The sequence below is a fragment of the Oncorhynchus gorbuscha genome, linkage group LG18, assembly GCF_021184085.1.
Source record: "Oncorhynchus gorbuscha isolate QuinsamMale2020 ecotype Even-year linkage group LG18, OgorEven_v1.0, whole genome shotgun sequence".
NCBI lineage: Eukaryota > Metazoa > Chordata > Actinopteri > Salmoniformes > Salmonidae > Oncorhynchus > Oncorhynchus gorbuscha.
Genome location: NC_060190.1, coordinates 13,273,677 through 13,286,483, shown reverse-complemented (window position 1 = coordinate 13,286,483; position 12,807 = coordinate 13,273,677). Strand labels below are relative to the sequence as shown.

The 12,807-nt window shown below is 46.5% G+C and overlaps 1 protein-coding gene across 3 annotated transcripts in view; it reads left to right on the top strand.

The window, feature by feature from the left end:
- The window catches only part of LOC124003543 (serine/threonine-protein kinase N1-like), a 67,718-nt gene extending 55,124 nt beyond the window's left edge, over positions 1 to 12,594 (top strand). For all 3 annotated transcript variants that reach the window (XM_046311874.1, XM_046311875.1, XM_046311876.1), the window contains exons 6-23: positions 3,968 to 4,113; positions 4,521 to 4,734; positions 5,112 to 5,312; positions 5,456 to 5,565; positions 5,916 to 6,059; positions 6,200 to 6,275; positions 7,485 to 7,614; positions 7,822 to 7,906; positions 8,059 to 8,138; positions 8,400 to 8,472; positions 8,575 to 8,666; positions 8,857 to 9,033; positions 9,107 to 9,169; positions 9,260 to 9,336; positions 9,511 to 9,653; positions 9,903 to 10,010; positions 10,376 to 10,456; positions 10,594 to 12,594. In XM_046311874.1, coding sequence (XP_046167830.1) covers positions 3,968 to 4,113; positions 4,521 to 4,734; positions 5,112 to 5,312; positions 5,456 to 5,565; positions 5,916 to 6,059; positions 6,200 to 6,275; positions 7,485 to 7,614; positions 7,822 to 7,906; positions 8,059 to 8,138; positions 8,400 to 8,472; positions 8,575 to 8,666; positions 8,857 to 9,033; positions 9,107 to 9,169; positions 9,260 to 9,336; positions 9,511 to 9,653; positions 9,903 to 10,010; positions 10,376 to 10,456; positions 10,594 to 10,797 — 2,204 coding nt within the window. In that variant the 3' untranslated portion in view covers positions 10,798 to 12,594. The remainder of the gene's footprint in view (positions 1 to 3,967; positions 4,114 to 4,520; positions 4,735 to 5,111; positions 5,313 to 5,455; positions 5,566 to 5,915; positions 6,060 to 6,199; positions 6,276 to 7,484; positions 7,615 to 7,821; positions 7,907 to 8,058; positions 8,139 to 8,399; positions 8,473 to 8,574; positions 8,667 to 8,856; positions 9,034 to 9,106; positions 9,170 to 9,259; positions 9,337 to 9,510; positions 9,654 to 9,902; positions 10,011 to 10,375; positions 10,457 to 10,593) is intronic.
- Positions 12,595 to 12,807: the final 213 nt, after the last annotated feature.

Genomic DNA, 12,807 nt, shown 5'->3' with positions numbered 1-12,807 from the left:
GATGGTTCTCTCCTGGAGTGAGGAGGGCAGCGAGACTCATTGACATCCCGTGTGTGTGTGTCTGTCTCTTGCCCTCTCAAAGCTGTGGGCTCAGCAGAACCTGGAGAGAACACGCATACAAACGCTTTTGCACACAAACACTGACTTTCCAAGTACATGTTACACACACACACACACACACACACTAGCACTCATCGTGCATTATGAGTTAGCAGGCGATGGATGGATCTCAGTGGCAGCAGGGCACATGAATGGGCCTTTATGGGCCCTCCATCCTCAGGAAACAGATAATGGGGTCATCTGGAGAAGAGCGATTGATGGAGGTCAGGAGAGTGAAATGGAAGGAAAGCAGTAAGGAGGAGAGGGGAACTGAAAGTTATTTGGAGGGATTTTAAGGATAATGTAATGTAATAACGCCTGCCCATAGGAATACATTAACTGGTGTACTCATCTGTACCCAACAGAGCTCTGGCTAGTGAGGATAGTGTATTCCCTATGGAATATGTCTAACAGGTGTTTTCCTCGTCACACCCAATTTTTCAGTTTTTGATTTGTTAACAAAATTTGAAATATCCAATAGATGTCGTTCCACTTCATGATTGTGTCCCACTTGTTGTCTATTCTTCACAAAATAATACAGTTTTATATATTTATATTTGAAGCCTGAAATGTGGCAAAAGGTCGCAAAGTTCAAGGGGCCGAATACTTTCGCAAGGCACTGTAGTTGTTTGGGCCAATTTATAGGTGGGCTATGTACAGGTGCAGTAATCTGTGAGCATCTAGGTATTTGTAGTTGTCCACGTATTCTAAGTCAGAGCCGTCCAGAGTAGTGATGTTGGGCAGGTGCAGGCAGCGATTGATTGAAGAGCATGCATTTAGTTTTACTTGTATTTAAGAGCAATTGGAGGCCACGGAAGGAGAGTTGTATGGCATTGAAACTTGCCTGGAGGGTTGTTAACACAGTGTCCAAAGAAGGGCCAGAAGTATACAGAATGGTGTCGTCTGCGTAGAGGTGGATCAGAGACTCACCAGCAGCAAGAGCGACATCAATGATGTATACAGAGAAGAGAGTTGGTCCAAGAATTGAACCCTGTGGCACCCCCAAAGAGACTGCCAGAGGTCCGGACAGCAGACCCTCCGATTTGACACACTGAACTCTATCAGATAAGTAGTTGGTGAACCAGGCGAGGCAATCATTTGAGAAACCAAGGCTGTCGAGTCTGCCGATGAGGATGTGGTTATTGACAGAATCGAAAGCCTTGGCCAGATCAATGAATACGGCTGCACAGTAATGTTTCTTATCGATGGCGGTTAAGATATCATTTAGGACCTTGAGCGTGGCTGAGGTGCACCCATGACCAGCTCTGAAACCAGATTGCATAGCAGAGAAGGTATGGTGAGATGCGAAATGGTCGGTAATCTGTTTGTTGACTTGGCTTTCGAAGACCTTAGAAAGGCAGGGTAGGATAGATGTAGGTCTGTAGCAGTTTGGGTCAAGAGTGTCCCCCCCCTTTGAAGAGGGGGATGACCGCAGCTGTTTTCCAATCTTTGGGAATCTCAGACGACACGAAAGAGAGGTTGAACAGGCTAGTAATAGGGGTGGCAACAATTTCGGCAGATCATTTTTAGAAAGAAAGGGTCCAGATGGTCTAGCCCGGCTGATTTGTAGGGTCCAGATTTTGCAGCTCTTTCAGAACCTCAGCTGACTGGATTTGGGAGAAGGAGAAATGGGGAAGGCTTGGGCGAGTTGCTGTGGGGGGTGCAGTGCTGTTGACCGGGGTAGGGGTAGCTAGGTGGAAAGCATGGCCAGCCGTAGAAAAATGCTTATTGAAATTCTCAATTATAGTGGATTTATCAGTGGTGACAGTGTTTCCTATCTTCAGTGCAGTGGGCAGCTGGGAGGAGGTGTTCTTATTCTCCATGGACTTTAAAGTGTCCCAGAACTTTTTTTGAGTTTGAGTTAGTGCAAATTTCTGCTTGAAAAAGCTAGCCTTGGCTTTTCTAACTGCCTGTGTATAATGGTTTCTAACTTCCCTGAACAGCTACATATCACGGGGGCTGTTCGATGCTAATGCAGAACGCCATAGGATGTTTTTGTGTTGGTTAAGGGCAGTCATGTCTGGGGAGAACCAAGGGCTATATCTGTTCCTGGTTGTAAAATTCTTGAATGGGTCATGCTTATTTAAGATGGTTAGGAAGGCATTTAAAAAAAAAAATAACCAGGCATCCTCTACTAACGGGATGAGATCAATATCCTTCCAGGATACCCCGACCAGATCGATTAGAAAGGCCTGCTCACTGAAGTGTTTCAGGGAGCATTTGACAGTGATGAGTGGAGGTCGTTTGACCGCTGACCCATTTCGGGATGCAGGCAATGAGGCAGTGATCGCTGAGATCATGGTTGAAGACAGCAGAGGTGTATTTAGAGATGCCTGTGTTTAAGGCTTTGGGGAGGTACCTGGTAGGTTCATTGATAATTTGTGTGAGATTGAGGGCATCAAGCTTAGATTGTAGGATGCCTGGGGTGTTAAGCATGTTCCAGTTTAGGTCGCCTGGCAGCACGAGCTCTGAAGATAGATGGGGGGCAATCAGTTCACATATGGTGTCCAGAGCACAGCTGGGGGCAGAGGGTGGTCTATAGCAGGCGGCAACAGTGAGAGACTTGTTTTTAGAGAGGTTGATTTTTAAAAGTAGAAGTTCAAATTGTTTGGGTACAGACCTGGATAGTAGGACAGCACTCTGCAGGCTATCTTTGCATGACGAGGGATCGTTGTTAAAATGTAGCAGGGTGAATGTGGTGTTGAGGATGGGATTTTCACCCTAAGTGGCTTTAGTGGTTGGTTTGCCAATGACTTCCACTTCCACACACATACACTTTCAACAACAGACCCCCATCACACACTCGCATAAAGGTAAACACACACTCCCTCTGTATATACATAAATGCGTGTGCAAGCACACACACACACCCTTTACGGTCAGTCAGAAGGGTCTCTGGCACCCAGCCGAAGACCTTATTAGGAGATAAAGGAATTCAACCACATACCCAGCCACCTTTCTCATCTGTGTCTCTCTCTCTCTCTCATATTCAACCACATACCCACTCCTCTCCTGTTTGCCCCTCTCTTCCTTCCCCCTCTCTCTCACTCCCCACCCACCTCTCACTCTCTCCTTCACTCTCTCCCCCTCTCTCTTTGTTTCTCTCTTCCTTCCCTCTCTGCCCTCTCACTCTCTCCTTCACTCTCTCCCCCTCTCTCTTTGTTTCTATCTTCCTTCCCTCTCTGCCCTCTCACTCTCTCCTTCACTCTCTCCCCACTCTCTCTTTGTTTATCTCTTCCTTCCCTCTCTGCCCTCTCACTCTCTCCTTCACTCTCTCCCCCTCTCTCTTTGTTTCTCTCTTCCTTCCCTCTCTGCCCTCTCACTCTCTCCTTCACTCCGTCCCCCCATTCTCCTTCTCTGTCTGTCGGTCTCTTTCTCTCTCTCTCTCTCTCTCTCCCTCCTCCCTCGGTTTTATCATCGGCATTATTCCAACACATATTGATGATGTCTCTACCCCTCTGCTATTCCGCAGTCTGGATAAAAAGGATGTGTCATCTTGAGGTTATGTCCCAGTACTCCTGGAGAGGAGCCATATTTTCCCCGTCTCTTTTAACACATCACCAGTGACGGGTGAAAGCAGAATGGTGGAAGGACCGCTCCAGTCTAGTCCGTTCACCTGTCAAGTCAGGTCAGATTAGTGGTTGTGACAGAAAGCATGAAGTACAGTACCTAAACTACACGGACCCCCTTTCTCTCACGGCTAGAGATTTCCTGATAAATAAAACATTCCGTTTTTTTTATACCTCAGTGTATATCAGAATATATCAGGAACTCTAAAACTATTATTGAAGTTAACCGATGTCGACCACATGCTCTTTCTCTCTCTCTTTCTCTTTTTCGCTCTCTCTCTCTCTTTCTCCCCCCCCAGGTAACCAGGACATGTGTGGTGTGGAGCTGCGTATTGAGGAGCTCAGGCATCACTACAGAGTAGAACACGCTGTGGCAGATGGAGCTAAGAATGTCCTCCGGCTACTGGGGGCCAGCAAGGTCCAGGATAAGAAGGCCCTGTCAGAGGTACACACCACATGCATGTGCAGACACACAGAACATGAACACACAAAACAGAACTCATTGCGTGCAAACTCACTCTACATGGATGCATATGAGTCCATACATACTGTACATAATTACCTTCACGTCCGAACACACACTTACAACCCCATTCTCCAGGGTTGTGTTCATTGGGTACAAACAAGTGAAAATGTGTCCAAACAGAATTTGAAAATAAACCTTCTTTTGAAGTTAATTTAAACTTTTTCATGCCTACCGCGCACGACCCTGGTTTGGTCTTTAGGGTCTCACCCCTATCCTTCCAAATCCCCAAATCTCTCTAGGCCCAGTCATTTGTAAACGCACACTTCTATACAGTACATACACTCCTGGTCTATTTTCGAGTATCTCACCCCCCCCATCTCTTCCAGGCCCAGTGTCGTCTGAGCGAGGCGTCCCAGCGGTTGGACCTCCTGAGGGACTCTCTGGACCAGCGTCTGGCCGACCTGCCGGAGGACCACCCCAAGGCCTGCCTCATCAAGGAGGAACTAGTCCTGGCCTCCTCCCCGGCCTTCAGCTCCCGCCACAGTGCCCCCTACCTTCACAACCAGTACAGCACCCTCAGCAAGCCCTCCCCGCTCACTGGTGAGAGACACTGGTCTAAATGTGTCAATAGGATTCAATAATCTACTAATATAATATACCATTTAGCAGACGCTTTTATCCAAAGTGACTTAGTCATGCGTGCATACATTTGACATACATTCACACTCGTTCTGTTTCACTGGTGTCATGCCCTGGCTTATGGATTGTTCTTGATTGTGAACTATTGATAGTGGTTTTGTAGCGGTTAGCTTCACAATGCCAAAGCGGGCACAATATCTAGATTGTTTCAAATTAACTTTGATAGGAGCATCTTTACATCAAGTGATGAAGCTTTTGCTTTAGGTTAGATGGTGGTGTCTCGGGAACATGACCCATGTGCTCACTGTCTTTCTCTGACCCCGCCCCCTTGTCTTCAGGTACTCTCCAGGTGCAGCTACTGGGCTGTGTGGGGGTGTTGGAGGTGGTCCCGGGGCGCAGTAAGGGCACGGCGGTCATGCTGCCCTGCTACAGCCCCGGGGAGGGACGCTCCTTCATGAACCGCAGCAGCAAGAGCAACCTGTACGGACGCAGCGGGAGCGTCAGTGGCAAGACTCCCAGCAAGACCGACGAACTCTCCTGTGAGTGGCTCGGGTAGAGTGTGTGTGTGTGTCAAATGAACCATACCGTTACCATGGAATTACCCATATGGATTGTGCTGTTAAATGGATGTTTATGTACAGGTGTATTTGTGTAATGTGTGTGTGTGTGTGTGTGTGTGTAGCGGAGGTGAGTGCGGTGCTGAAGATGGATAACTCAGTGGTGGGTCAGACAGCCTGGAAGAGTGTAGGGGAGCAGGCCTGGGACCAGACCTTCACTGTGGAGCTAGAGAGGGTGAGAGGTCACACACACACACACACACACACACACACACACACACACACACACACACACACACACACACACACACACACACACACACACACACACACACACACACACACACACACACACACACACACACACACACACACACACACACACAGAAACAGAAACACACAGAGACTATGCTTAGACAAGTACAAATGTCCTCTCTGTCTCTCACACGCATGTACTCACTCATACACACAAAATAAACCAGTCTTCACACACTCGTACTCCTACACTTCGGAGTCAGCTCACTGAAGAGGTATCATGTGTCTGTGTGTATCTTAGTTGGAACCTGTTAGGTGTGTGTGTTCCAGTCCAGGGAGATGGAGATAGCAGTGTACTGGAAGGACTACCGCTCGCTGTGCGCTCTCAAGTACCTGAAGCTGGAGGACTTCCTGGACAACCAGAAACACAGAGTTCAGCTGGACCTGGAGCCTCAGGGGCTGCTTCTGGCTGAGGTAGGTTTCAACACACACAGACACACACACACGCTGTGAACTTGATGTCATTAAAGAAGTATCAAAACCGTGTTTGGTAATTCAGTTGATAGATCCATTATATAGAGTGCAGGTGTGATGTGTGTGATTTTGTTGTTCAGGTGATATTCTTCAACCCGGTGTTTGAGAGAGTCACACGCCTTCAGAGACAGAAGAAGGTCTTCTCCAGACAGCACGGTGAGAGAGGGCAGTGGGAAATCCAGAACTTACTGGTACAGTGGATATCTTACTTCAGTTTTTCCCCACAGAACTAGGATGAGATTGTATTTCTATGGCATTTTTTATTATGATGAAAATGGAAGGGTTGACCTCACCATAGCATCTCCTTGTGGTCATAACAGATTTAACAGCATGGTGTCTTTTAAAAGATGGGTGCGTTTGCTGTTGTGTAGAGCTGGATTTATTGTGTGTGATTGTGGTGTGTGTGTTTGATCTGTTTTCGAACTGTTCCCGGTGTGTGTTTGATCTGTTATGGTGTGTGTTTGAACTGTTCCGGTGTGTGTTTGAACTGTTCCGGTGTGTGTTTGATCTGTTCCGGTGTGTGTTTGAACTGTTCCGGTGTGTGTTTGATCTGTTCCGGTGTGTGTTTGATCTGTTATGGTGTGTGTTTGATCTGTTCCGGTGTGTGTTTGATCTGTTCCGGTGTGTGTTTGATCTGTTCCGGTGTGTGTTTGAACTGTTCCGGTGTGTGTTTGATCTGTTCCGGTGTGTGTTTGATCTGTTCCGGTGTGTGTTTGATCTGTTCCGGTGTGTGTTTGAACTGTTCCGGTGTGTGTTTGATCTGTTCGGTGTGTGTTTGATCTGTTCGGTGTGTGTTTGAACTGTTCCGGTGTGTGTTTGATCTGTTCGGTGTGTGTTTGATCTGTTCGGTGTGTGTTTGATCTGTTCCGGTGTGTGTTTGATCTGTTCCGGTGTGTGTTTGATCTGTTCCGGTGTGTGTTTGATCTGTTCCGGTGTGTGTTTGATCTGTTCCGGTGTGTGTTTGATCTGTTCGGTGTGTGTTTGATCTGTTCCGGTGTGTGTTTGAACTGTTCCGGTGTGTGTTTGATCTGTTCCGGTGTGTGTTTGATCTGTTCCGGTGTGTGTTTGATCTGTTCCGGTGTGTGTTTGATCTGTTCCGGTGTGTGTTTGATCTGTTCCGGTGTGTGTTTGATCTGTTCCGGTGTGTGTTTGATCTGTTCCGGTGTGTGTTTGATCTGTTCCGGTGTGTGTTTGATCTGTTCCGGTGTGTGTTTGATCTGTTCCGGTGTGTGTTTGAACTGTTCCGGTGTGTGTTTGAACTGTTCCGGTGTGTGTTTGATCTGTTCCGGTGTGTGTTTGAACTGTTCCGGTGTGTGTTTGAACTGTTCCGGTGTGTGTTTGATCTGTTCCGGTGTGTGTTTGCAGGCAAGGCTTTCCTGAGAGCTCGTCAGATGAACGTTGACATTGGGACCTGGGTCCGACTGCTGAGGAACGCTATCCCCACCGTCAACAACACCGGAACCTACAGCCCCAATGCACACAACCTCAACTCTGGGTAATACACACACAGACACACGACTTGGTGTGTGGCCCACATAAGCAACTTGTACCCAAGTATCTACTCCTCAAATTCATCCCTCTACTTGTTGAATGAACTCCACGTAGCATGCTGTGCACTCTGAACCCTGTAGCTAACGACCCTTTTGTGTCTGTATGTATGTGTGTGTTTGTATGTTTGCATGTGTTTTGCACGTGTTTTCAGGGAGATCTCAGTGGAGAAACTAAGTCTGGACAGTGACTCTCCAGTCAGACATGATTACAGGAGAGACTCTGATAATAACACCCCGGTGAGAGAGGGCCAGAAAGACACCAAACCCAATAAGAGAATATCAAAATACAACGTGAGAGGAACCTCACACACTTTCTCTCTCACTCCTGGCTTTGCTTCTTCCCTCCATCTCTCTATCCCCTTCTTCTCCCTCTGCTCTCTTTTTCTCAGGAGCGGTTGCCAGTGATTGAGCCCTTCTCTCCCCCAGACCTCACCCCTGATCGCCCTGCCCAAACCCCCCCTCTGAGCAGGTGTGCACCCACACTCGTTCCCACGGATGCGGCCACTATGCAGACACACTAATCGTCATTTACATACACCTACACACACACAATGGTTTCACACACACAACAATGTTATATTGGCAGCTACAAGTGACCATGTGCCTTCCAGGCACCTCCGTTAACATATGAACTGTTGAATGCAGTACAGACCTCTGGCCATGCTGGGCCAGTCACTGTGTTTACTGTGTAGATATCATTTATTGTGGTAATGTGTGTGTCTCTCTACAGTAAACATAAGAAACCCCTGTGCCTCCAGGACTTCAGGCTGATCGCTGTGCTGGGCCGGGGACACTTTGGAAAGGTTTTCTAACCTCCCTCTGGCCTTAAAGTTCAAATAAACACTTTGATTTAGTCTGAAATGTGACCTTTGAACCCATTCTGTTTTACTTGTCCTCTCTCTTAGGTGCTGCTGTCAGAGTATAAGAAGACAGGAAGTATATACGCCATCAAGGCCCTGAAGAAAGGAGACATTGTTGCACGGGACGAGGTGGAGAGGTATGTGTTTCTCTCTCTCTCTGTGTGTGTGTGTGTGTGCGTGTGTGCGGACCTTTCATTTATGCATTTACAAACGTTTTTACATGACTGCCACCATTTGTCATCACACAGGGCTTGAAATTGATCTCTGAAAGCACAGATCTCATGTTCACCACCTCTGTTGTTGTTTTCCTCCTCCTCCTGCCTCCAGTCTGATGTGTGAGAAGCGTATCTTTGAGACGGTGAACGTCTCCCACCACCCCTTCCTGGTCAACCTGTTTGCGTGTTTCCAGACCCCGGAACACGTGTGCTTCGTCATGGAGTACACGGCTGGCGGTGACCTCATGATGCACATCCACGCTGATGTCTTCACTGAACCACGGGCTGTGTACGTAGTGCCAGAGTGTGTGTGTACTCCATTTTGTTTTTTGAAGAGGTGTCTTACATGTTTCTGTCTACAGGTTCTATTCAGCCTGTGTGGTTCTGGGGCTGCAGTTTCTCCATGACCACAAGATTGTGTACCGGTGAGTCAACAACACACTCAACACACATCTACTCTCTTAGCGTTCCATCCAAGTCCCTGACCGGTCTGTAACGTCTCCTCCCTCCTCCAGAGACCTTAAACTAGACAACTTACTGCTGGATACAGACGGATATGTAAAGATTGCCGACTTTGGACTCTGTAAAGAAGGTGAGTGGTCAGAAGTTTGTTGACTCTTTACACTTTTATGAAGCATACGTCTGGATACCTAGTGTGTGTGTGTGTGAACACTTATGTGAGCGTGAGTTTTGTGTGTGTCTGCCTGCGTGCGTCTCTTTCTGCCTGCATGCGCAACACTGTGTAATAACATCTCCCCCTCTATAGGGATGGGCTATGGGGACAGGACCAGTACGTTCTGTGGTACTCCAGAGTTCCTGGCCCCTGAGGTCCTGACCGACACCTCTTACACCAGAGCAGTGGACTGGTGGGGCCTTGGAGTCCTCGTCTATGAGATGCTGGTGGGAGAGGTAAGACATCATTGAAGACTTGGACAAAATATAGCTATGGAAGGACAGAAAATATCTCTTCACTCTTTATTTGAGTAGACCTATTAAATGAACGTCACTTGGTAGCAGTATACATACAGTGAACAGAAATGTACTATCTTTTCCGTGATGCGACATCCCCTTGGGTTTGGTTTTTCTGTCTATTATTGTGAGGTCAGGTATTTAGAAATGGGCTTCCCACTCAACTGTCTGAGTGTATTTCTCTGCTAGTCGCCCTTCCCTGGTGACGATGAGGAGGAGGTGTTTGACAGCATCGTGAATGACGAGGTCCGCTACCCACGATTCCTCTCCACAGAGGCCATCGCCATCATGAGGAGGGTAAGTGGCCACACACACACTCACACCATAGGTCCATGATCGGTGGCACCTCACAGATTTGCCCATTTAATGATGGTAATGTTGTAGTTCTTGTCTCTTTGATTCATGATTCTGTTTACCTGGGAACAGCAGTTCTGATAAGACTCTCTCAATAACCCCTATAATTCTCTCGTTAGCAAGTTTAGTATAACAGCTGGTAATTTGACTTCTATAATGTGTGTGTGTGTGTGTGTGTGTGTGTGTGTGTGTGTGTGTGTGTGTGTGTGTGTGTGTGTGTGTGTGTGTGTGTGTGTGTGTGTGTGTGTGTGTGTGTGTGTGTGTGTGTGTGTGTGTGTGTGTGTGTGTGTGTGTGTGTGTGTGAACAGCTGTTGAGGAGGAACCCAGAGAGAAGACTAGGCTCTGGTGAGAAAGATGCTGATGAGATAAAGAAACAGCCTTTCTTCCGGGTGAGTCAGAAATCCGTGACACCATATTCATCTTTTTCCATTTCTCTTCATCCCACACTTTTTTCTTTTACAGGAACATATTTTTCCACCATGATTTAGCTTTTTGTTAACTCTTTTTCTCTCTCCCTCTCCTCCAGGGTCTGGATTGGGAGGCCCTGCTACAGAGGAAGCTGCCCCCTCCCTTCGTTCCCTCCATCAAGGGCCGAGAGGACGTCAGCAACTTCGACGAGGAGTTCACCACTGAGCCTCCCACCCTGACACCGCCGCGCGAGCCCCGCAAGCTCTCCCGCAAGGACCAGGATGGCTTCTGCGACTTCGACTACGTCTCCGACCTCTGCTAGGGATCGAGAGGTCGTGACCTCTATCACGTGATCATATGAGGGTCATGGGGTCACGGCAGTCTGCAAGGGTGGTCTGCTGCATCCACCACACTGTGAATGTGATATGAGAAACTGAGAAGGGTCGGTCTTTAGTGTAGTCTGTCTGTGTGGGAGGTATGAACTAGAGGAGATTCATGCAGACCCAGGCCAAGACTCTGTGGCTGTGTTGCTATGTACACTCTATGGCTGTGCTTTTGTCTTTTGTTTTTTGTTTGTTTGGATACACTGCAGCAGGATCTCACATAACTGTGAGAAGGGGCCCATCAAGAGGACTACTGGTTGATGGGAAATGAAGTTCTGTTACAATGAGACATAACTATGTTTTCCAAAGGAAAAGAAGAAAGAAAAAAAGAAGCTGTGACGCCCGTTAAGCTTGTGCCACCTCCTCCCTATCTAGAACACTCCAATGGCTGTGTCCTTACGAGAACTTGTCATAACATGTGTAACTTCTACTACACAGTCAACCCCTTTAACTTTGCCTTACAGTTCCATCCTCCTTTGTGCCAGTGTTGTAGCCTGCTCTGAGGATAGAGGAGGATCTCCATGTAACGTTCAGGGTTGGGATCCATTCCATTTCAATTCAGTTAATTCAGGAAGTCAATTGGAATTTCAGTTTATTTCCTGAATTGAAATGGAATGGACCCCAACCCTGGTTCCTTCATACTGTGACAAAACACAAATAATATTTGGGAGAGGGTGTGGTGGGGTAGGTGCATGGCTTGAAATGATGCCTTACATTTCTACTGGGATCTATAGAAATGCATTTCATTTTGTTATTTTGTGGTCCTTAGTAACCAACTGTGGTCCTTGGTATGCAATAAGGGTGATAATGTTTTACATTAATGCTAAGAGGAGAAAAGGAAGTACCTCCATCTGCCTATCAAAATGGTTTCTTAAAGGAAGGTGAATCAACAGTGTGTAGAATCATATATATATATATTACTCTACATTGTTGTGAACAATCACCCATCAAGTTACCCAATGCTAGTCTTGTGTCTCAAAAGGGGTAAAGAACCACTGCTTGGAGGAACGGTCAATTCTGATCCAACCAGATCACCAGTGCATTCACAATGGGCAATTGTTGCCCTTTTAACATTCTTTAAAATGTTCTGATTTTAGTTCTTATTATGGCAAAAAAAATCGACGCTGACCGTGCTTTTGGTTCTGTTTTTGGTTGATGATGAAGTTGTTGAGAAAAGCCACAGAGAGCGTTATTGAATTTATCCTGTTGCCTTTTAATTGGTCCATTCTGTGAATTTTATATAAGGGTGTGTCATGTGGCAGTCTACACCTGTGCCATTTGGTCATATTTGACACACACACAAAAGAAAAGCTGAAGGATGCATGTCTCGTTCCTAACATTTAAATATTCACACTAACACACACTGAGAGACTTTAATGCTCAAGACACTCAAATTCAATCAGTGGCATGAAGCGGAAACACATTGAAGCAATGAATCATGCTCAGGCTTCTCCAGGTTCAAGTGACCATTAAGAACGGATCTAGGATCAGTTTGACTTTAGATCAGAATTTAAGAGGCAGCTTCATCCTCCAACTACAATACATGCTCATCTGCAGAAGTCATTAGAAAACATACTTGACCTCCCTTGTCTGTGTATGGGGGTGTGTTCTGAATCATGTTTGTCTGGCTGCAGACTACTTGTGTCTGGCTGCAGACTATCATGTGTACGACTATACAAAAGGAAGTGAAAGTAAGAGATGAGTTATTTATAAAGAAAATCTGGTGGAAAAACGTGTGTATATGGTTTACTGTGTTTGATTGGGCGTCTCATCAGACCATTCTGTCACCTCACTGCTATTAATACAATACTGTATCTTCACAAGTAAGATGGTCATAAAACAAAAGTAATTTTTAAACAAGCTTTACCATGTAAACTCATGAAGAATATCCTGTAAGTATCAACTCATGTCCTCTCGAATTAATGTATGAAACAAAAAAAATAGATGCA